This window comes from Callithrix jacchus, chromosome 15 (assembly GCF_049354715.1).
Source record: "Callithrix jacchus isolate 240 chromosome 15, calJac240_pri, whole genome shotgun sequence".
NCBI classification, from domain to species: Eukaryota; Metazoa; Chordata; class Mammalia; order Primates; family Cebidae; genus Callithrix; species Callithrix jacchus.
Window position 1 is genome coordinate 61,582,891 of NC_133516.1, and position 25,491 is coordinate 61,608,381.

Genomic DNA, 25,491 nt, shown 5'->3' on the forward strand with positions numbered 1-25,491 from the left:
CGCATTACCTCCCAAGCGCCGCCTCCCATCAGATAAGCAGTGGCATTAGATTCTAATAACAGTGTGAATCCTATTGTGAACAGCTCATGCAAGGGAGCTAGGTTGGCTGCTCCTTATAAGAATCTAAGGATGTGGCCTGATGATCTGTCACTGTCTCCCATCACCCTAGATGGGACTATCTAGTTGCAAGAAAATAAGCTCAGGGTTCCCCACTGACTCTACATTACAGTGAGTTGTATAATTATTTCATTATGTATTACAATGTAATAATAATAGAAATAAAGTGTACAATAAATGTAATGTGCTTGAATCATCCCAAAACCATCCCCTCCCCTGCCCTACATCGGAGAAAAAACTGTCTTCCACAAAACCAGCCCCTATGCCAAAAGTTTGGGGACTGCCGATCTACAGTATAATATCCCCCCAAAAAAACAACCACCACCACAATAACAAAACTAGACTTAATCCTTTCTGGGATTTAATATCTATACTTTTTAAGATTCTTGTCTCAAATTAAGTATCATGAATAATTCATGATTATTATTTGGATAAAAAGACTCTGTTTTAAACCATTAAATTCACCAGTTTAAGATATTCTTACACACAAACTCTGAAAGCTAGCTCAATGTTTTACCTCAAAACTTTACATAAAAGGAAAGCTAGCTAAGATGGCAACAGCATCAGCAAAGCTTTTGAATCTCTCCAAATCCATGTATAAAGCCAGACAGAGCAACTAGATAGCAATACACAAAACCCAAGAACAATGCTCACAGCAAATCCATATGACAAAGTATCCTCATCAAACCCGTAACACACAGGAACAGGTGAAGAAAAACTGCCAATGGCTATACAACCTGTATGGTGTCTGTGGCTGGGCAGTGGCTGGGCAGGAGAAAGCAAACAAAGCAGCAGAGAATCAGACCTGTGCAAAGGAAAATCCCAAAAGAGCCAATAGGTATTACTGGAGGGCATGGAGGAACAGTTAGAGAATAGCAGCTCACACTGGAAGGAATTTTCCCCACTCCAATAAGCAGTAGGTTTAAGGGGCCCATGGTAAGAAAGTGGGAAGGTGTCCAAGCAGCTGTGCTGTGCACCACAAACTCTTGAAACTGCTCTGCCAGGGTTCCCTCCTAGAACAGAGCCTCATGCCAAGGAGAAATCTCAAGAGACAAAACCAAACTCCTGAAATAGCGGGACAAGAGAGAAAAAGGAAAGAGAAGTAGTGGAGGAGGGGAAGACATCAGGAAGTCTCATTAGACAGGAGGCCATCACTGAAACACTATGTTGAGAACAATGAAGAGGGAGCTCAGGGAAGTTACAAAGCTACCCTGAACAATGTCTCTTTCTAAAAGTTCAGAAAAACTGAGTTCACATAGAAATGAGCAGCAGAAAAGACTCAAGCTCAAATCCAATCTATAAGAAGTAAGAGAAGAAGAAGCAGAACAACATCCTTATGAACAACAAATGTAGTCAGGAACACATGCTCAAAAAAAAAAAATCCAACATGGTGTTTCAAAATGAGGGAGGTGAGCGTGGTGGCTCACGCCTGTAATCCTCGCACTTCGGGAGGCCAAGGCAGATGGATCACATGAACTCAGGAGTTCGAGACCAGTCTCGGCAACATGGCAAAACCCCATCTCTAGTAAAAAATACAAAAAATTAGCTGGGCGTGGTGGTGGACCCCTGTAATCCCAGCTACTCAGGAGACTGGGGCAGGAGAATTGCTTGAGCCCAGGAGGTAGAGGGTACAGTGAGCCAAGATTGCACCACTGTACTCCAACCTTGGCGACAGAGCCAGGCTCTGTCTCAAAAAATAGAAGTTTTTTAAAATGAGGTAAATGACATTAGGAGAATGATGTATGAGAGAACAAAGTAAATCAGAATCCACAAACTCAGATGAGGTAGAGAAGCCAAGTAGCAACCAGAAATAAAAGAAAACATCATTTCAGAAATAAACAGATTAATTAAAAGACTCAGAAGACAAACAAGAAGAAAAATTTAAAATAAAAAGATTCCAGGCACGGTGGTTGATGCCTGTAATTCCAGCACTTTGGGAGGCTGAGGTGGAAGGACTGCTTGAGCCCAAGAGTTTGAGAACAGCCTGGACAACATAGTGAGACCTCATCTCTCCTAAAAATCAAAACAGGCTCGGTGTGGTGGCTCATGCCTGTAATCCTAGCACTTTGGGAGGCTGAGGTGGGCAGATCACCTGAGGTCAGGGATTCGAAGACAAACATGGTGAAACCCTGTCTCTACTAAAAATATGAAAATTGGCCAGGTGTGGTAGCACATGCCTATAATCCCACCTACTTGGGAAGCTGAGGCAGGAGAATCGTTTGAACCGAGAAGGGGGAGATTGCAGTGAGCCAAGATTGCGCCACTGCACTCCAACCTAGGGGACAGAGACCCTGTCTCAAAAAAAAAAAAAAAAAAAAAAAATCAAAACAATTAGCCAGGTGTGGTGGCATGTGCCTGTTGTTCTCGCTGAAGTAGCGAAGTGGGAGGCTCACTTGATACCAGGAAGTCAAGCTGCAGTGAGCCAAGATCGTGCCACTGCATTCCAGCCAGTGTGACACAGCAAGGCCTTGTCTCAAAAAAAAAGGGGGTAGATAAATACTGAAAATGGATAAGAAGAATTATGTAATGAGAGATATGAAAAGTTCCTGAAGAATAAGACAAAAATAAGAACACAAAAAACTAGTAAAAACTATAATAGAAAAATCCCCTGAAGTTTAAAAAAAAAATTGTGAAACTAGAAAGCTTCTATCCCATACCTGAGAACACTGACCCACAATGACCAACACCAACACACAGTCTAGTGAAATCACTGGAAACTAAACAAGAAAAAGGAAAATTGTTGGGTATTTAGGCAAAAACAACTAATTTTCAAGGGAAAAAAATGAGACTATCATAAGGCTTTTCAATAGCAATGCTTTACTCCAAAAGAAAAAGAAATACAGTATGTGAGTTACTCAAGAAAAATAAATGTGAACCAAAGATTTCACATCCAGAAAAACTGACTTTAAAGTATAAAGAGCACTAACAAACTGTTACCAACATGCAAAAACTCAGGGCATTGTGTTCCCATGGCCACTTGCGAAGAATCTGGTTAAGAATGAGCTTGATCAATTCAAATGACTAGCAAGACATGAATATAGAGAGCATTAAACATGTGGTTACTTGTAGAACTAAGATTAGTTGAGAGCTAAAATGGAGAGAGTACTCTCTACGATAGACATATGTTTCAATAACACAGAAATAGTACAATATTTTAAAACTAGGGTAGAAATAAGAAAAGCATATGTAAACGTTTGGGATTTTTTTTTTTAAACCTACTCTCAGTAATTACACTGGGGATAATAACAGTATTATTGAGACCATTATGTACGTAATCTGGGATAAAATAAATGAGTGATTACGGACTAGTCTATCATCCCTTGAAAACCAGGATTCCTGCTGTGGAAGAAAGGCGATGGATGTAATACAGAACAGGTTAAATTAAAAATCACAAAATGGAAGTATCAGTGTAAACTCATTTGGCATTTTATCTCAGTCTGTCCACTGCAGAGGCCTAGAAACAGTGACCGACCTAATAGCAATGAGCATACCCAGGGTCTAGACAGGGTCCTTGAAATGCTATTTTCTACTAAAAGATACTTGAGCTTCTTAAGAAACGGCTTTAAAGGGTTAGGAGTAGGGGTGGGAACAGATCTTGACACTACAGAAAGCAAACCTATGAAGCCATGAAGGACTACCAGGGTCACCACTAGGACTCAAGACAGTTGCCTAAAGCTGGGGATAGGAATCAGCAATGACAGCAAATGGACTTGTGGTTTCTTTTAGGGCTGATAGATATGTTCTAAAATTAGATTGTGGTGATATAGATAAATTTTTGATACAACCCTAAAATAAGTGAGTTGTATCAATGGTGAGCTTTCTAGTGGTAAACTGTATTATATAAAAAATCTGGAATTATACACTTAGTATGGTGAAATTTATGGTATTTAGATTACATCTCTATAAAGCTGCTGGAAGAAAAGATATGCCCAAACCTTCAAAAGGGATCATGGTTTCAGTGTTAAAAAAAGAAAAAAAAAAAAACCATAAAATATGTGTTTGTTTTTATTTTTCCCACAGACAGGGTCTCACTGTCACCCAGCCTGGAATACAACGGTGCTATAACAGCTCACTGAAACCTCAAACTCCTGGGCTCAGTGATCCTCTCACCTCGTTCTCCTAAGTAGCTAGGACTATGGACATGTGCCACCATATCTGGCGAATTTTTTGTATTTTTTTGTAGAGATGGGGTCTTTCTCTGTTTCCCAAGCTGGTCTTGAACTCCTGGCCTCAAACGAACATCCTGCTTTGGCTTCCCAAAGTGCTTGAATTACAGGCATGAGCCACCATGCCTGGCCATAAAATATATTTAAAGCCATGAGTTCATGAAGACTTTTTTAAAATCCAGTGATTATACAAATCTACATTTATGGTAAAATTACACAGATCTAAATATATACACAGACACACAAATGAATACATATAAAACTGGTGAAATCAGACAAAAACAAGTGGGTCATATGAATGCTCAATTTTCCAGCTGTGAAACCATACTATAATTATATAAGATGGTACCACTGGAGGAAACTGGGTGAAGGGTACACCAGATCTCTGTATTATTTTTTACAACTGCATAAGAATATATAATTATCTTAAGATGAAATATTTAATCAAAAAATACTCTAATTGGTCACCTTTGAAGAATAGTAGGGAATCAATTCCTATCTTTTTTTTTTTTTTTTTTTTTTTTTTGCCAATCAGTTTTGAGCTAATCAGGTTGCTCAGGTTAGCCTTGAACTGATGACCTCGCCTTCGCGAGCGCCATGAGCTCCGGCGGGAGCCACTTTGGACCCCCAATTCCTATCTTAAAAGCTAGTAAACAATCAAGCATTTATCCTATCTTTCCTGTATCACCTGCAACAATGGTTAAGAAATAGCAGATGGGGGCTGGGCACGGAGGCTCACGCCTATAATCCCAGCACTTTGGGAGGCTGAGGCAGGTGGATCATGAGGTCAAGAGATTGAGACCATCCTGGTCAACATGGTGAAACCCCGTCTCTACTAAAAATACAAAAAATTAGCTGGGCATGGTGGTGCATGCCTGTAATCCCAGCTACTCAGGAGACTGAGGCAGGAGAATTGCCTGAACCCAGGAGGCGGAGGTTGTGGTGAGCCGAGATTGCACCATTGCACTCCAGCCTGGGTAACAAGAGCGAAACTCCATCTAAAAAAAAAAAGAAATAGCAGATGGAAGGAATGATCTCTTTATGAAAGTATTTCCATTAACAAATGAAAAAGATCTATTAGATTACCACCATCTAATATGGTTTGGCTGTGTCCTCACCCAAATCTCATCTTGCATTATAGCTCCCATAATCCCCACCTGTCATGGGAGGGACTCAATGGGAGGTAAGTGAATCATGGGAGTGGGTTTTCCTGTGCTTTTCTCATGATAGTGAATAAGTCTTATGAGATGTGATCGTTTTATAAAGTATACAGTTCCCCTGTACACACTCTCTTGCCTGCCACCATGTAAAATGTACCTTTGTTCCTCCTTCACCTTCATAATTGTGGGGCCTCCCCAATCATGTAGAACTGAGTCCATTAAATCTCTTTTTCTTTATAAATTACCCAGTCTCTGGTATATCTTTATTAGCAGCATGAGAAGAGACTAATACACCATCTTACAACCTCCAATGGATTAATGGATTAGGCACTAAGCATCAACAGCCACTAACATCATAAAAAGAAGCAGTAGCAGACATCAGGCGCATCATGGGGAAAGAACCCACCAATAATCTAATGTCTTGCTGTAGGGTTTAAACGTGAGTCTCATCAGGCCTGGGGATCCGTTACCAATTTGCAGGAAATACAGAGGACAGAGGGAACAGGTGAACTGCACCATGACGGGGCATTCAGCAAAATCCAGACTGTGGGAAAGTCTCCAAGCTAAATGTTCTAGATTCTTCAATAGATAAATCACTGGAGGAAAAAATAAGGGATAGGGGAAAGCAGTGTGATAAAAAAACCTGTAGATTAGAAGAGTCTTAAAAGATACAAATTTCCTTTAAATTGGCAAGATTAAACGTGGGATGTACACCTGGGTAGTAATATCATAAAGAAATGCAAAGAAGTATCTTCTTTGAAAAGCAAGGTAGTGGCTACTTTTAGGGACAGAGAGGGGTGATGACTAGGATGTGGCACCTGGACAGAACTGCTAGGGTAGGCAGAAAAATTCTAATTCTGGACCTGGATAATACTTACAAGTGTGTTCACCTTAGGATAACTCAGTAAGCTCTACGTTTGTGTTGTGTGATTTTCTGTATTTGTCTTATTTTACAAAAAAAATTTTTTTAAAAAAGGAGAATTTATCTCACTTTCATAACCGTCATAAATATAATGCAACACTTAAAAATAAATGCATGAAAATAAACAATATTATTAACTAGCTGCTGCAGACACTTCCAAGGCCTCTTCTATGTTAAAATGGAGAATAGCAGGTGTAGTTGAGTGTTAAGGATATGCTAGCACTCAAACGAGTCTTTCGTCTTACCGTGAATCAAGTCTTGAAAGATACCTAAAAGGAAAGTGTTTTCTCACTATGTGATTCAGGGTGATTGGAGGCTTGCCTATCTACCACCCAAAATCAACCCCCCTACTATTTAAATCTACCTCGTGTGCCAGCTCATATCCTACTCTTCTGGAGACACTGGTTACAAAGAAAAAAACGGTCTGGTTCAGTGAATGAAGGTAAGTCAAGCCTTAAAAGGAGGATGAAAAAAAATAAAAACTTAGCTCTCACAGATCATTGACAGATTTATGTTATTCATTCAGCCCTTTCTAAATAAGCTTAAAAGGTTTGCTTTTCCATTATGAGCATTTAAGCAAGTTACTGACACTACAACCCAGTGAGAGCTGCTTGTCCTCATCCTAGTTACAAGCACAGACAATTCCCTATGTACTCAACAGGCACCTTCAGAACCTAGCAATGATCCACCTCCATCTTCACGCCTAATATGCTTGGAAGTTCTCAAGTGACAAGAGGCCCTGTATCTGAAAACGCAAATTACAAAAATAAGCTCCCTCACCTGAACTCGGTATCTTAAAATGAGGCACCATGTCCCAAGTTGCTGGCTCATCAACACTAGCCTAAACTGACCTCAAAGCCCTTTAAAAAAAACAAAAGAGGGATGGGGGGAATATCAGATCACATAATAGACTTATAAACTTGTAAGGAGCAAAGAAAGCTGTGAAATTCAAATGTAGCTCAATCACATTTTTCAAACATTTATCTAAAACACATATTAAAAAGTGGCTTGATTCACCTATATGTGATCTGAAAGCAAGTCTTGTTTTATCTTTTCTCCCAAGTTTTTCTACATTTGGTTTAAGAAAAAGAAAATGTAAGCCAGGACCGTTTAATTTTTCTTGCACTGCTGCTCACAAGAGAGGACAGAGTGAGGCCCACCCATAAAGATGAAGTACAAACAGGAATTAAAAGGAAACTTCCATTAAAAAAGAAGATGAGGGTCGGATCCCTTTGTTTTCAATGTCTCTAGCTTCATCAGCCTCCTTTGAGTGGGCAGACCGCTGTTTCCTTCCCTCTCTCACTATCTCCTGTCTGCTCTGCATTCTCTGCCCTCTTTATTTTGTGAACCCTCAACTTCCCAGCTTACCCTCACTCCTTCCCTTGTTCTTATATGTTCAAGAGACATGTAGGCAAGGAAATACTAAACATACACAAACCTGCTAAAATCTTTGAAACAAGAATCCCAAGTTCCACCATCACAAAGATGCTTGCTGAAGTCTACTCCACAATTTGTTTCCATGATGTCTGAGAAATCACACCTCATCTGCATTCCCTGGATCCTCCAGATGCGAGTGTACACCCCTGAGTGTAAGAACCAGTTCACCACATCCATTTCTTATGAACACTCAGAACAAAGGGCTCCTTTCTTGAATGCTGGTCTGATCCTATGAATTCAAAAATGTTTAAGGAAGCTCCATCTCCACACCAGCACCTGAGGAGACTGAGACTTTAAGAACAGAATTTTAAAATGTTCTCGTTGAGCCCTCCATTCTAGAAATGGCTGTAAGTAAATCAAACTCAGGAGTGTCTGGAGCCTACTGAGCTCTACCTACCAACACAATATGTTCCCAGGTACACAAGACAGAAGCTAAAGGCAGACCCAGCACTTCCTCAGATACCATCTTGTGCCATTTTCCTTAAGATAGGTATACTGGTGCATGGGCCTGTTATTTGGGGCCAGTCCTCAGCAGGAGAATGGTTAGGTGTTAGGGGGAAAGGCAGGTGGCAAGCATGGTTTGGGTTTTTCATGCAAACCCTTTTCAATGAACCTTAGAGAAATATAGGAGCCTGTTGAAACATTACTTACTGCCTGTTGAATATCAGTCTTCACCTGTTCACTCAACATGCCTTCAAAGACAAAGGAGTCGCCAAACTTCTCAGCCTATAAGGAAGGTAGAAAATAAAAATCCAGAAAAGGTTGTAGTAATGTGTTTCACGTGTGCCATTTTCTTTGCACACTATTAAAGTGATTCTTCTTGTCCAGTTGAACTTGCATCTGTCTTAGGACTTCCCAGAGGACTCCAAAAGGACCTAAAAATCTCTGGCTTCCTCTTAAAACAAGTTAATGTCACTTTACAGATACCATTGTCATTTAAGACTCACTTAGCTGATAAGAATGCAGCCGGAACAAGATTAGCTTTTGAGAACGTGACTGTTCCTGAAGGAAATACATTTCCCCAAGTATTACAAATGACTCTGGGAAATAATAGTATTGTGTACATGTGAGAGTAAATAATCAAGCTTTGTCCTTTGCCCTGGTCCTGACTCTAGCTAAATGAATGAAATGGCACTGTTTGCTCATATTCTGACACATTCTAGCTTCCCTAAGGGGTCAAATGTGCTTACAAATCTCAACTGGCCAATTCAAGCACCAGATGGAATCTCTATTTTCATGATTTTATTTAACATTAGTGTCTCAGTTCTTCACCCACCTGATTATTTTTGTTGCATGTAACCCTATTCTGAAATGAGGTCATCTGTCCCTTGGCGACCATGACTTTCCTACATTTCTGAGTGTTTTTATTCATCTCCTAAAATACGTGGGCTCTTCTTTTAGCCCCTGAAACACTGTTGCTCCCTGGAGCTCTGCCCTTGGCTCTCTGCACTTCTACTACACCAGTGGCTCTCAGGCTTTGTGTAGCTGAGATTATGTAATCAGCTTGTCAAAACTACATACTGCTGCTCCCTAACCCCAGAGATTCTGAGAGTCTAGTGTGAGGTGTAGGATTCTGTACGTGTAAATAGCACATAGCTAGTTGTTCTAATACAAGCAGTTCAAGGAATATACTTTGAGATACACTGACTGATTCTTGTTGATGGACAACTTCTTTCAGTCCCATCAAATTAACTATAGCCAGTACGCCAAATGAGTCTCAAATCTCTGTCACTAGTTCTGTCCTGTTCTTACTAGAGGAAATTAACTGAGTACTGGATCCTTATATTACAGCTCTTATAAGCACCTCCAATTCCTTTTCTGGGTGGAGCCTACTACCTTTTCTTCACCCCTAATCTTCTTCCTGCATTCCCTTGTGACACGGCTATGCCTAACTACCTAAGCTATTTATTCATTCAACAAACATGTATCAAAACCTACCATGTGCCCAGTTTGGAGCTAAATTAGAGGATATAATAAGGTCAATATCAGATAGCTATGGTCCCTATCCTTATTGTGCTTAAGTGTGGGAGCACAGAAAAAAATCAGGCCAAGCAAAGAATGGAAAAAAATACTTACAACTTTACTTCACCTTGTAAGGTAAAGAGTGTCATAAAAAACATCCTTGAGAAAGTGACACTTAAGTTGAGATGACTCAAGAATGAGAAGGAGCCACCCATGCACAAGGGGGATAAGCACGAAGACTGTGAATTCCAAACAGAGAGAAAATACAGGCCAAGCTCTTGAGGTGGGAAAGAATGTTGAGTTTTCAAGGAAGAGAAACAAAACCAGCAGGGCTAGAAGATGGTGTGCAAGAGGAGCATGACGTAAAGTGAAGCTGGAGAGATGGAAAAGGAGTCTACAGAGTGGCATGAAAACACAGAGCATTTTGTCCAAGGCAGCTCTTGGTCCTTTTTGAGCTCTTTGGCAGCCTGGTGAAGCTCAAGAACCCCCTTCTTAGAATTAAATGTTTAAACACATAAAATAAAATCAATAGTATTGTGAAGAAAAGCCATTACATCAAAACATTAAATAAATTAGTGCCATAGTACTAAATATGCTCTTCCCTAATATATTAAATAAGATCTAGTGGCAGGTCTCATATTTCAAAGGTGGGGATGAAAGTAAACAATATTTCAAGATCTCTGCAACAACAAAAATATGATTAAAAATGTCTGTGACTTCTGCTGGTGACGAAGTCAGAGGCACTGCTACTATTGCTGTGGTTTGTTGTTTGATTCATAATTGAAGGAAATACTACATTTTGGCTTGAGGGTGGTAAATAAACAGATATATTAGGTCGGTGAAAAAGTAATTGTAGTTTTTGCCATTAATAGTAATGACAAAAACCACAATTACTTTGGTACCAACTTATAACTTTTCCCCATCCATGTTTTTAGAGGCCCTAAATTCTGCTTATTCTATCTAATCTTCATGGGGAACCCTGGTTCTTTAGAAGTCTTCTAACTTAAGTAAACTATTGAGGAACTTGAGCTGAGAGTCTCCTTGTGAAATCAAAAGGAAAAGGACTTCTGCTTACTACAAATTATTCATTTAATAATAATTTACACAAAGATGACTGGGGTGCTTAAAAAAAAAAAAGGAACAGGGACTCCACAAACTGAAGACAAGGGTAAAGGTTTTCTTTGAGAGAAAACTGGAAAGCCTACAAAGCAAGTATATTTCAGAAACTCACAGAAACATCCATAGACTAGAAAGGCTTCCTCTTCCTATACCCATTTGAGACAGCATCCACTTTCAGAAGCTTGCTTTGTGATTCCGTGACCATCAGATAATGCCCGGAACTGCCACAGCACAGCATGCATGAGCTGTCAAGGTGTTGGAAGGAAGCCACAAAAATAAAAAGCAGCGCTTCTGTACTTATCACTTAAAAAACATGTAATCCTTCTGGAAAAGCCAAAGTGCAATTTATTGAGAAGAAAAGTGGCCTTAATTTACATGCCATCTGTATCTCAAAAAGCCTTAGTGGACAGTGGTATTCTCTAGCATAGTAAAGCATTAACACAATATAGTGTAATAGTTACGAACACAGGTTCTGAGGACACACTGGCAAGGCTGGAATCCCAGCTACCACCACCGACTAGCTGTGTGATGTGGGGCAAATTGCTCTTCTAATCTTCAGTATGCCACTTGAAAAATAACCTGCCTCATGGGGTTGCTGTGAGAAATTAAGATGAAATATATATAATAAAATGCTTCGCACGGTTCTACCACAGAATGGTAAAAGTGGTCAGTGGTCCGTCAATCCTAGCTGCTATTAAAGCATTCTTAAAAGTTCTGGAAAAGAACAAGTTCTCCCTCCTTTCCCCAATCCCATTACCTCTGTCAAATAGCCAGTGGAGTTCACAAACTTCTCAAATTCAGCATTATTGACTTCATAGGCATCCATGTAAAAGGCATCAATAGTAACTCTCCTTGCAGGTGCTTCCCCATCCTGCTTTATTTGAGGATCATCTGTGCCCATTGTAAATACTCCTGCAGGGATGAGGACCATCTGCAGTAAAAGGTGAAACACAGAAAGTCATGCATTATGGCCAAGGTGTACCTGTGTAGGGGTAAAGTTCCTAGCACACAGTAAGCGTAAGCACTCAGTAGTAAATCTTCACCACAGCAATTACTATAAAATTAGGAAAAATCTCTCTATACCCCAATGAAGGTGAATCACGAGTCACAAAAGAACTGAAAATTCTTTAGGTAATCTCCTTAACCAAACCTCTACCTGATGTAAATCTGTACTGGCACTGGAAACAGGTCTGGAATAAGTCACCAAGCTGCTAATGGCTGGATGTGGACACGGGGAGAATATTCCACTTTTCTTTTTTCTTTGAGACAGGGTCTCACTCTATTGCCCAGGCTAGAGTGCAGTGGCATAATCACGGCTCACTACAGCACTGACTTCCCAGACTCAAGTGATCCCCCCACCTCAGTCTCTCAAAGACCTGGAGTACAGGCGTGTGGCACTGTGCCTAGCTAAATTTTTTGTTTGTTTTTTGAGACGGAGTCTCACTCTGTTGCCCAGGCTGAAGTGCAGTGGCATGATGATGGCTCACTGCAACTTACGCCTTCCGGGTCCAAGTGACTCTCCTGCCTCAGCCTCCAAATAGCTAGGATTATGAGTGCCTACCACCATGCCTGGTTGTATTTTTAGCAGAGACAGAGTTTCACCAAGTTGGCCAGACTGGTTTTGAACTCCTGACCTCAGGTGATTCGCCCACAATGGCCTCCCAAAGTGCTAAGATTATACAGGTATGAGCCACCACGCCCGGCCCAGCTAATTTTTTTTTAAGTTATGGGGTATTATTGTGTTGCCTAAGTTGGCAACTCCTAGGCTCAAGTGATCCTCCCACCTCGGCTTTCCAAAGTGCTGGGATTATAAGCCATCGTGCCCAGCCCCACCTTTTTCTTTAAACACATTTTTTATTCTCATATGCTTTTGTTTCTTTTAATTTATTTTTTTTGTTTTTTTTTTTTAGACAGTCTTGCTCTGACACGAGGCTGGAGTGTAGTGGTGTGATTTCAGCTCACTGCAACCTCCGCCTCCCTGGGATCAAGCAATTCCTCTGCCTCACCCTCCTGAGTAGCTGGGACTATAGGTGCATGCCACCACGCCCATCTGCTTTTTCGTATTTTAGTAGAGACGGGGTTTCACCATGTTGACCAGGATTGTCTCGATCTCCTGACCTCGTGATTTGCCTGCCTCATCCTCCCAAAGTTCTGGCATTACAGGTGTGAGCCACTGCACCCAGCCGTGAATCATTTTTCAAAGCACATGCAAAAATGCAATTTATGATATCTTTAAATAACCACTGCATGAATTTTGGCCTCTAACAATCATAAAAAAGGCTTACATCACTAAAATAGAAAATTTTAAAGCTTACTAAGGGACTATGTGTTGTATAATTCCTTATAAAAACCCTAATTGCAATTACTTTGTTCCTATCTACCTTCCCACATGAACTCTAAACTCCAAGAAGACAGCAACCGGGGCTGCCTTGTTCCCAGCTGTATTCCCAACACTAAGCACAGGATCTGAGGATCATACTGAAAATTTTCAGTTAAAAAATGCAGGTCCATGCTCAACATCGTGAGTCATTAGGGACATGCAAATCAAAACTATAATGAGGTTCCACTTCCTGATCACTAGCATGGCTATAACAAAAAGACACAATAACCAGTGCTGATGAGGATGTGAAAAATTTGGAACCCTTGTATGTTGCTGGTGGGAATGTAAAATAGTTGTTTAGCTCTTTGGAAAAGCAGTTTCTCAAAGAGCTAAACAAAGAGATATCATACGGCCCTGCAGTTCTCCTTGGTATATAACCAAGAGAAACATATCCATGCAAAAACTTGTATAAAAACATTCATAGCAGCATTATTCATAATTGCCAAAAAAGCAGAAAAAATCCAAATGTCTATCAACTGATGAATATATAAACAAAATATGGTATATCCATAAAATGGAATAATATTCAGACATAAAAAGAAATAAGTGTTGGTTCATGCTATAACATGGGTGAACCTTGAAAATACTATACTTAGTGAAAGAATCAACTGACAAAGGGCCAGATATTGTATGAATCTATTCATATGAAATGTCCAGATAGGCAAATGCAAAGAGACACAAAGTAGATTAGTGGTTGCCAGAGGCTAAGGGGAGGCAGGAATGGAGAATGATTGCTAATGGGCATAGGGTTTCTTCCTGAGATAATGAAATGTTCTGGAATTGGACAGTGATAGTTGTAACAGCTCATAACTATACTAAAACCCACTGAATTGTACATGGTGAAAGATTGAATCGTATGCTATATGAATTATATCTCAATTTGTTCAACAACCACAGGCCTTCAACCCTACCATCTATAAGAAATACGTTCTTTACAGACACAATATCTTATTTTCAAATCATCTGAGTGAGTCAATTAGTGGACTCCTCAGCAACTTAGGACTTGCCAAGTCCCTCATCTATAAACAAACGTTCAATATCACAGAATAAAATGGATCATAACAATTATATCCCACATATACAAATTTGATAACCTTGAAAAAAATGGATAAATTCCTAGAAACATACAGCCTATGAAGGCTGAATCAAGAAGTAGAAAATCTGAACAGACTGATAACAAATAAGGAGACTGAATAAATAATTTTAAAAATTGGTCAGGCATGGTGCCTCACGCCTATAATCCCAGCACTTAGGGAGGCCGAGGCAGGTAGACCTCAATGGAGGTCAAGAGTTCAAGGCCAGCCTAGCAACATGGTGAAACCCCACCTCTAGTAAAATTACAAAAAAAAATTAGCCAAGCATGGTGGCACAGGCCTGTAATCCCAGCTACTCAGGGAGGCTGAGACAGGAGAATCGTTGGAACCTGGAAGGTGGAGGTTACAATGGGCCAAGATCTTGCCACTGTACTCCAGTCTCGGTGACAGAGCGAGACTCTGTCTCAAATAATAATAATAATAAATTTCCATCAACAAAAGCCCAGAACCAGATGGCTTCACGGCAGAATTCTAATTTAAAGAACTAATACCAATACTTCTCAAAGTCTTCCAAAAAACTGAAGAAGAGAAAACACTTCCAAACTCATTTTACGATACCAGCATCACACTGATACCAAAGCCAGACAAAACTACTACTACAAGAAAAAAAAAAAAAATTACAGGCCAATATCCCTGATGAACAAAGATGCAAACATTCTAATAAAATACCAACAAACTGAATTCAACAGCATGTTAAAGAGCTCATACACCAAAATTAAGTGGGTTTATCCCTAGGATCAAAAGACAGTTCAACATATGCAAATCTACAAAATGTGATACACCATATTAGCAGAATGAAGGACAAAACCAAATGTTCACCTCAATATATGCAGAAAAGGCACTGAAAAAATTCAACATCTTTTCATGATAAAAATTCTTGACAAGTTAAACACAGAAGCAATGTACCTTAACGCGAGCCATATATGAAAAGCCCAGAGCTAAATACTCAACAGGAAAAAACTGAAAGCTTTTCCTCTTAGATTCAGAACAAGCCAAGGATGCATACTCTTGCCATTTGTATTCTATATAATACTGGAAGTCCTAGACAGAGCAATTAGGCAAGAGAAAGAAACAACATCCAAGCTGGAAACAAAGACATTATATTGTCCCTGATGGTACGTGGCATGATCCTGTATACAGAAACCCTAATGACTCCATCAAGAAACTGTCAGAGCTGAGGTATGAATTCAGTAAAGTTGCAGGACACAAAAATCAGCATGTAAAAATCAGCAGCATTTCTTTATACTAACAATGAACTATCTGAAAAAGATATTAAGAAATCAATCCCATTCACAATAGCTCAAATTTAAGAAAGACACTTACAAGTAAATTTAACCAAAGAGGTGAAAGAACTATATACTGAAAACTATAGAACCCTGATGAAAAAATAGTATAAAAAGACAAATAAATGGAAAGGTATCCTACGTTCTTGGATTAAATGAATTAATATTAAAATGTCCATAGTACCCAAAGCAATCCACAGATTCAATGTAATTCCTATCAAAATTCCAATGTCATTTCAAGAAAACAGAATAAAAGGAATCCTAAAGTTTGTATGGAACTGCAAAAGACCCCAAAGAGTCAAAGCAATTTTGAGCAAAAAGAACAAAGGTGGAGTACACATACTTGACTCTAAAATATACTACAAACCTAATCAAATGGCATGGTACTGGCATAAAAGCTAACACATAAACCAATGGAACAGGATAAAGAGCCCAGAAATAAACTCATGCATTTGCTGTCAATTGACTTTCAACAAAGGCACCAAGAAAACACAATGGAGAAAGGAAAATTGTTCAAAAAATGGTACTGGGAAAACTGAATATCCACATGTAGGAGAATGAAATTAGATCCTTATCTCACAAGTTAACACAAAAATCAGCTCAAGCTGTATTCAAAACTTAAGTGTATGGCCTGAAACTATAAAACCACTAGAAGAAAACATTGGGAAAAGAAGCTCCATGACACTGGCCTGGCAAAGACTTCTTGAACTTGACCCCAAAAGCATAGGCAACAAAGCAAAAATAAACAAATGGAATTGCATCAAACCGAAAGGCTTCTGTACAGCAAAGGAAACGATAGAATAGAGAGATATCCCAGAATGGGTGAAAATCTTTGCAAATCATGCATCTTACATGGGGTTAATATTCAAAATATATAAAGAATTCAAATCAATAGCAAGAAAACAAGTCAATTTAAATATGGGCAAAAGACCTGAACCAACATTGTTCAAAACACATACAAATGGCCAACAGATATAAAAAAAAATGCTTGTCATCACTAATCACCAGGAAAATGCAAATTAAAACCACAATGAGCTATCACCTCAAAGCTGTTAGAATGGCTTTCATCAAAAAGATGAAAAATAACAAGTGTTGGAGAAGGTGTAGAGAAAAAGGAACCCTGTGCACTGCTGATGAGAATGTAAATTAACATTATGGAAAACAATATGGAAGTTCCTCAGAGAACTACAAACAGAATTACCGTATGATCCAGCTATTCCACTTCTGGGCATATGGCCAAATGAAAGCAAACCAGTATGGTGAAAAAAACAATCTACACTCCCATAATAATGGCAGCATTATTCGCAATCACTAAGATACAGAAGCAACCTAAGTGTTGCTTATCAGATAAATGGATAACAAAAATGCCATATATATATATATATATATATATACACACACACATACATACACATATTTATATATGTAAATCAGAATACTTTTCAGCCTTAAAAAAGAAAAAGACTCTGTCATTTATGACAGCATGGATGGATGAAACTAGAGAATGGTACACTATGTGAAGTGAGCCAAGCATAAAATGACAAATACCTTGATGATCTCACTCATATGTGGAATCTAAAAAAGCTGAACTAATTGAAGTATACAGTAGAATGGTGGTGATCAGAGGCTTGGGGAGGGGGGAAAATGGAGAAAGAAATCTGCTGATCAAACACTACAAAATTTCAGTTACACAGAAGAAATAAGCTTTAGTGATGTATTGCAGAGTGGTAGCTATAATAAATAATGCATTATATATTTCACAATTATTAAAAAATAGATTTTAAATGTTTTCACCACAACATATAAGTATGTGAAGTGATAGATTTGTTAATTAGCTTGATTCACTCATTCCACAATGTAAACATATATCAAAACATCATATTGTACCCTAAAAATTACTATATAATTATTTGTCCATCAAAAATAAAATTTAAAAAAACAAGGGCTCCAATTGGGGGCGGGGAAGAAGTCAAGGAGAGCTAACTAGTTGGATAAAGAGTCACTTAGCAATAACAGCACAAGCATTAGAAACAGAAATTAGGAATCCACAATCATTGATTATATTTTCGATTTCCACTGACTTTCCTTGCTAGCAGTTGCTTTGATTCTATGCATGCATTTCCCAATAAAAATGGTGCTATTTTCATCTATGATAAATTAGTAATAAATATGTTTTTATTTGTCCAATGTACTACTACTGTCTCAAGAAATCAACTTTGACTACTTGTATCTCCTACCCCCAACATTAGACAGGCCATCTAGTCTCACTGGCTCTCCTAAATATGTATCCTCTAATCGCTCCCTCTTTTCTATCCCCAGATAACTGCAGATACCTTCTAATTGCTGTTCCTGTCTTCAATCTCTACCTTTCACATCCCCACTTGCTTCCAAGTCATCTATGTTCCATTCAATAATTCATTTGACAAATATTTAAGCCCCTACTAATGCTTCTGAAAATGTTAGTCTTCTGTACCCAACACAATTTTCCAACAGAAAAAGGTTAGAAACAACCTAAATGTCCATCAATAATAGTAGGCTCATTTTAAGTAAACTGTGAGGTTTCAATAAAATGGAAAATTAAGCAGCCATAAGAAAAGCAAAAAGAAGAGGGGGATATAAAAGGAGGCTTGTGATATATTGATATGGGAAGACCTCGCCATGATGAGTTACACGAACAAAGCAAGGTGCACAAATGCTAGGTATGGTGTGCTGTCATTAGCGAGAAAGTAGGCTGAGCGATATACATTCACATAGTTTTGTATTTGCTTATATTTGCAGAATGTAGCTTTGGAGAAACAGACAAGAAATGCATCCTGGTTGCATTGTCTGAGGGGACAGGTTATTGGGTAAAATAACGTATATAATGAAAAATTGTTCATTTTATACTCTTCTATATATGTTTTAAAATTTTTTAACTACGTAAATGTACTATTTAAAAAAATAAATTGTCAATCTGACCATACTACTTTCCTACTTAAAATTCCTAGTAGGTAGGAATCCCTATCACCTTTCAGAATAACATACATAAACAATAGAGCTCACAGCTCACACTCTCTCACCCTGTATTTCACCTGCATTTCCATGAACCACTTTGTCTCTTCATAAATGATGTCATGGTGCAAGGATCACCTCCAGGAGGCCTTTCCTGCCTGCACATCTCCCTAGTTCATGTGCCCTTCATTTTGGTCCCTCTAATGAATATCGCTATTCATCCCAATATCTGACACACATAGTGTGTGTGTGTGTGTGTGTGTGTGTATACTTTTTTTTAAGAGATGGAGCTCCTCTCTGTAGCACATGCTGGAGTGCAGTGGCATGATCACAGCTCACAGCAGCCTTGATCTCCTGGGCTCAAGCAATTCTCCCACCTCAGCCCCTATGTAGCCGGGACTATGGGTGAGCACCACCACACCCAGCCAATTTTTTTTTTTTGGTAGACATGAGGTATTGTTCTGTTGCCCAGGCTGGTCTCCAGCTTCTGACTTCAAGTGATTCTCCTGCCTCAGCCTCCCAAAGTGCTGGGCTTGTAGGCATAAGCCACTGCATCCCATCCAGAGTATCTTAATTCTGTGTTTTCATCTTTTCTAGAACTTAAGCTCTTTGGGGACCAGAAATAAATCTTTTATTTCTATATCTCCAGTGCCTAGCATGCTGCATGGTCCACAGGAGACACAAAAAATCTTTAATAATTGAATGAGGTCATGACTGTAATGAGGAATTTACCATTTGAATTATGCATAACTATAATTATAAAATGCTATTTAATTTATAATAGTTCTAGATATGCATAACATGTCGACATCACAGTGAAACCTGTTTCACAGATGCAGGTCAAAAACTGAACTAGGTTTGTCCATTATTCTCACTGTACTGTAAGAGCTGGGGCACAAGATAACCCAGTCCTAAGAAGAGAAATCAGCATTTTAAGCAGCTCCACAAAGTAGTAGAAAAACTGAAACCTTCAGACAAGTTTCTAAAGTAGTCTTAAAATGATGAAGAGGCTCTTATCTAAAATGATGATAAGACTTAAAGTAAAAGCTTTCCTGTGGCACACAAATACTTCCCTTTATGAGAACAGTTGTTCATCCCTCAGCTCAAAGGCCCACAGGAAGCTGTGCCCATTGTTCCTAGTGAACTTTTACAATCATCTAATTTTTCTCATCTTCTCCCTCAAAGTGAGTACCAACCATGCTAATGCAATCATGACTTCCACTGTGGACTTCTGGCCTAGTTTCTTTTTCTTTTTTTCCTTCTTTCATTAACCATCAGAGATAGCCAGTGCTGAATAAGGCAAGTTTCCATTCTGGATGCTAAAGATAAAAATAGCCTGGATCACTCTGAGTGGATCATAATTTCTCATATATACCAATTAAATAAAGTGTTGTGTCCTACAAATGTCATTCAAGTGAAAACCAGAGCATCGAGTGTCTCACTGTGTAGGACCCTAAGCCACATAAAAAGGACCATTTTAATCAAGTCTTCATTGAAGGTCCAAATTCAAACAATCCAAATCTTCTTCAATCTGAAGGTGAGATAAACCCTCCCCCACCACACGACAGCTTCTGCCACAGCCACTGAAGCCAGAAGTATAAGTGAAGTCAAGAATGACTCTATTATTAATTGGAATAACAGAACCACATTTGGGCTACACACCCAGGCCATATGCAGTGGGCACTGCTATTTTGGTCCATCCAGCACACATTCCTTCTATTTCTTATAAAATACTGAAGTTCCTTTCCAAAACCATTTATTAAGCTAAGTGGCGCAGGCGTACTGGATGACTCTATCCCACTTCCCACCGCCCCACCAAGCCTGGCCAACTATAGCATTCTTTTGACCACAGAGATGTAATTAGGGATAGGCCCAAAACCCAATCAAAGTTCATCTTTGAACTTTTGTTACAGCTACACCAGGAAAGAACTTTTTCTATTTTATCAGTAGGAGAAGGGACATTACCTGACAATGGAGCCAATGCAGAAGAACAGAGACAGCCAAAGGGAAAGGCCATGGAGATGCTGCCTGAGATGAGACCCTGCATCCAGGTGTGTCTGGGGACATATTTACTCTTGAACTTCCAAACTAGGAGAGCTATAAATGTTCCCTCCTGCTTAAGTTTTTTCCTGCTTAAGCCAGTCTTGTCTTTTTTACTTGCTACTGTAAGATTTTTGTCTTGTACACAAAAATGGAATGTAACTCTTCTCCTTTTCCTTCTTTCCTCTCTTTATCCTAACACTGAAAGCTAAAGGCTATTGTCCTGAGTCTCCCTAATAAAAATTAATTAAAATAAAGGCTCATGAAGAAGCTGGGTGAATAAGAGAAGCATGTGCTCTGGATCTGTCCACAAACTCCTGCCTTATCTATCTATACAGGGCTTACCTATCCATTCCATTCTGTCACCCTACTGCCTCTACAGAAAGACACTAATCATAGATGAAATGACATTCAAAGTTTCTTGCAGTTCTGAGCTATATGATTCCATTAAGCTTCAGCTGCCTCATCTGTAAAGTGGGAGACGGCTCTCTCACAGGATTCTTGGGAGGATGAATACAGCAAAAGAGTATTTTACAAATGTTTCTTGAAAAAACTATGTGACATTCTTTATTCCCAAGGCAGTTTATCAATATTGTATCCGTCATTCAAGAAATTATTACAGAATGCCTAAAATGTATAAGGCACTTGGGGGATATAGAGATTAAAACATCTTAAAATGCTTCCAATATAGAATATCAGACAACTACACACTAGCACTACATTACAGCAAATATGTAATGTAGTTGTCATCAAACAACAACAGAATAAGCTACGGGAATTGAGAGGGCAGAAAAACTACTTTGTAGGAAGTAGAAAGGTTTCATGGAAGAGACAGCACTCAATTGTGCCTGGATGCCCAGGGAAGCATTACCAGTCAGAAATTTCCTCAGGCAATCAAGACTGACTTTATCCATACTCAGACATGCCACCTACAATGTTTCCATCCCATGATCCCAAATGCCTTTCAAACAAGTCTTCTAAAGATACAAGCAGACTAAAATATTTTGCGTCCTTGTTACAAAATAGTAAGTCATGTAGAAAACTGATAGGATAATTTTCTTAATGAGAACTGCATTTTTAAAACCAGAGGGAATATACATCAGTTTGTTAAATGTCTATATTGTGTCTCAGACAGTTCTAACTGCCATAATGTTCCAGTGAAACTGAAAAATCCAAAGCCCAAACAAACAAAAAGACTCATCTAAAAAGTGTTACATTAAAAAGTGTAAATATGTCACTCCAAGAAGACCTTAAATCACTTATGTTTCCCAGCACACACCATGAATTTCCACAATGTGACATGTGCTCATGCTCTTCTCCTCCTTGGAATGTCCTTGAATCTGAAATTCCATTCCCAGCTCCTGAAAATATCTTCTCTGATGCCTAGCTCAAATGTGACCTTTCCTTGAGGTACTACTTGACTTGTCCTTGAAGAATGAATTCTTTCTTCCTCTCCAGGTACTCTGGACATACTTCTCCTATAGTATTCTCATTATAAAAAATGATAATGATGCTTGTGTGTGTGTGAGAGAGAGACAGAGAGAGAGAGGAGAGAGAGAGAGAGAGAGAGAGAGAGAGAGAGAGAGAGAGAGAGAGAGAGAAACACCTACCAGAGTGTAAATGCCTTACGGGGAGTATATGGGTCTTTTTCTTTTCTGTATGCCCAGCACATAGGACGAATCTTACATAACAAGTCTTATATTGTAATGTACCAAATAAACAAAACAAAGAGGGAAAAAAAGGCAGAACCACCACTGTGATCATTTACTTCTGAAATACTGGAGTTCCTAAATTTAGAATAAATGGCAAAGTGTTAGAATTAGACCAAAGTCATCTGCACATGAACTAAAACATTTGAAACCAAGGAAAACAGATAAAGAACAATCTGCTATGACGTCACTGTCTTGATAACAAGACTTCTTCAGGTTCAATCATTAGGTTGAATCCTTGAAGGCTTGAAGGTATATTCTCATCAACCACTAATTTGTTAATAAACTGAGATGCCCCTAAACATTGTAGAAAGCAGACTAAAATAACTGGCCAAAAATGACCCATATAGCATCCAGTCAAGACACAAAAACACTCCATAGGGATGAAAAATGTACATCTTGTAAACATAATCCAAAAGATTCTAGCATCCACATCCCATTCTGGAACCCACAGGAAAATGGAATGTTTAAAAATGAGGAATGTTCAGTACTTGCCAGCGGAATCAAGACAAAATTTTGAGACAGACCAATGTATATATGCAAGTGAGACAGCTGCCCTATTAAAAAATAGATAAACAGATATAAGGATTTCTTCTTAGAAAGAGGGAGAGATAGGCCGGGTGTGGTGGCTCAAGCCTGTACTCCTAGCACTTTGGGAGGCCAAAGTGGGTGGACTGCCTGAGCTCATGAGTTTAAGACCAGCCAGGGCAACATGGTGAAACTCTGTCTTCACTAAAATACAAAACAATTAGCCAGGTGTGGCAGTGTGTGCCGGTAGTCCCAGCTACTAGGAGGCTGGGGCAGGAGAATTGTTTGAACCTGGGAGGCAGAGATTGTAGTGAGTCAAGATTGCGCCACTGTTCTCCAGCCTAGCAGCCCGGGTGACAGAGCAAGATTCCCTCTCCAAAAAAAAAAAAAAAAAAAAAGAAGAGACTGATTATCAATCAGGCAAGTTAGAAAGTAAAGAGGAATTAAAGTCAAGTATGGCCAATACACACTAAAACAGTAACCAGGAGTCTTCACCACACAAAAGATAAATAATACTACAGAGCATGTTCTAAGGGGTAACAGGAAAAACTTCAAAGGCCCAAAATTACACAGGATGGAAAAACAATGACAAACCCAGCTATCAACTTCCTACACTCTACACCTGACAGACTAAATCACAGTCCTGACCTCACCACCCTCACAGCCCAGTTGGGGAGAGACATCAGCAGAAAAACATCTTTAATAATTGTTATGCCAGAGTAAACACATACTGCTGAGGCAGGATAGGGAAATAATGAAGGGGATAGAGAGAAGGTCAGGTGAAACCTGCTGTGAATGTTACCTCTCACCTAAGTCTTAAACACTGGTCAGGATTAACCCAAAGGAAAGAAAAACGGGATGGGAAAAAGATAGGGTGCACTAAGTAAACAAGATGGAGCACCAGTTTAAGAGTCAGATGACTTGACTTCTAGTCCTACAAGTTGTTCCGACAACACACCAATACGCAAAATACCTGGCAGACAGAATGAAGTAATATTCACTCATTTATTTTCTGAGACAGACTCTTGCTCTGTCGCCCAGGCTGGAGTGCAGTGGCACAATTTCAGCTCACTGGCACCTCCATCCCCTGGGTTCAAGCAATTCTCCTGCCTCAGCCTCCCAAGTAGCTGGGATTACAGGCGCCCACCACCACACCTGGCTAATTTTTGTATTTTTAGTAGAGACGGGGTTTCACCACGTTGGCCAGGCTGATCTCGAACTCTGCACCTTGTGATCCACCCGCCTTGGCATCCCAAAGTGCTGGGATTACAGGCGTGAGCCACCATGCCAGGCCAGTAGTAGTTATATATCCTAGCACTTAACACATCCAGGCGCCATGCAAGACACAGATAAATTAATAAAACAACTACAGTTTGTTCAGTCCTTCCTATGTGCTAAAGTGCTAATAGCAGGATAAACCATACAAGCCCTTGTCCTCAAGCAGAGTCTGCTGGAGGAGACTACAGATAAGTATACAACCCACCCTGTTGAAGATACTGAGACCCAAGATCCTAATTTATTCAGTTAAGAATAGAGAAAATGATTAATTAAACCATAATTTAATTGACTTAAAAATTTTGAAATCATCATCAAGAGAACAGGTTAGAGGGAGGAAGAAATAGGAGGTAAAAAAGTAGCATAATCCTCCAACCAAACTCCCTAATGCTCAATTAAACGGAGTCTTCCGGTGAGGCACAGAGAAGGAACCCCTCAAACGGGATAGGCAGGTGCTCGATTTGGGGTGTGGTTATAACCTTTACTTTCCTTCCTACTAGTCCCTTGCTTTGCCTACTCCAACCCCATCCAGGAACCCAGCAGCCCCCACCCGCCTCGGAGGAATCGAGGGAGCACCTTCGAGTGCGCGAGCGGCCGCTCTCCGGGTACCGGGCCCGGAGCGTTAGCCTCCCGCGAGTATCGGTGAGCGGCCGCCGAACTGCCATGGGCCCCAGGCCGCTGGGGCGTGCCGCAGCCGCAAGAACCCGCAAGGGACCCCGCGCCCGCACCGGTCCCGGCCTCCTCGCTCTCGCTCCCTGCCGCTCCCCACAGCAGCAAGAGCAGCAGCAGCAAGAGAACGCGACCCGGCTCGGGGCAGCGTCCACAAGCCTGCCCTAACGCGGGCGCAGCCATGTTGTCCGGCGGGCCACGTGATACAGTGGGTCACGTGGCTGAGCCCTCCTTAAAGAGGCAGAAGTTTGAGCTTACGAAGTAGTCAGAAGAGTTGCTCTTCTCCACCTTTCTTCAGGTACTTCTTAGGCGTTCCTGCTTGCCTGTGCTGACGTCAAAACACAGCAAAACACAAAACTCAAGGCCTTCCACAGAACGTGCACCCCTTTATGATTTCTTGGTTGAAAGATGACAATCAAATTTGTTGGGCATTTGCTAAGTGCCAGAGTACTATGCTAAGCATTTCATTTTTTAAAATCTCATTTAATCCTCACAAAGGCCCTGTAATGTTGGGTTTACAGAACAGTTAAGTGACTTGCCCAGATCATATGACAAATAACTATCAAAAGCAAGATTTAAATACAGGGAATCTAACTTTAAACCCTGAGTTTTAACCGTTATGTTGTACTGCAGACAATT

General features: G+C 39.8%; 1 protein-coding gene across 3 annotated transcripts in view; it reads right to left on the bottom strand.

Annotated features, from left to right (window-relative positions):
* SUMF1 (sulfatase modifying factor 1) overlaps positions 1-25,042 on the bottom strand; it is a 104,678-nt gene extending 79,636 nt beyond the window's left edge. For all 3 annotated transcript variants that reach the window (XM_008982058.5, XM_035276164.3, XM_035276163.3), the window contains exons 1-3: positions 24,760-25,042; positions 11,641-11,814; positions 8,454-8,528 (exon numbers count right to left, since the gene is read on the bottom strand). In XM_008982058.5, the coding sequence (XP_008980306.3) occupies positions 8,454-8,528; positions 11,641-11,814; positions 24,760-25,035 (525 nt within the window). In that variant the 5' untranslated portion in view covers positions 25,036-25,042. The remainder of the gene's footprint in view (positions 1-8,453; positions 8,529-11,640; positions 11,815-24,759) is intronic.
* Positions 25,043-25,491: the final 449 nt, after the last annotated feature.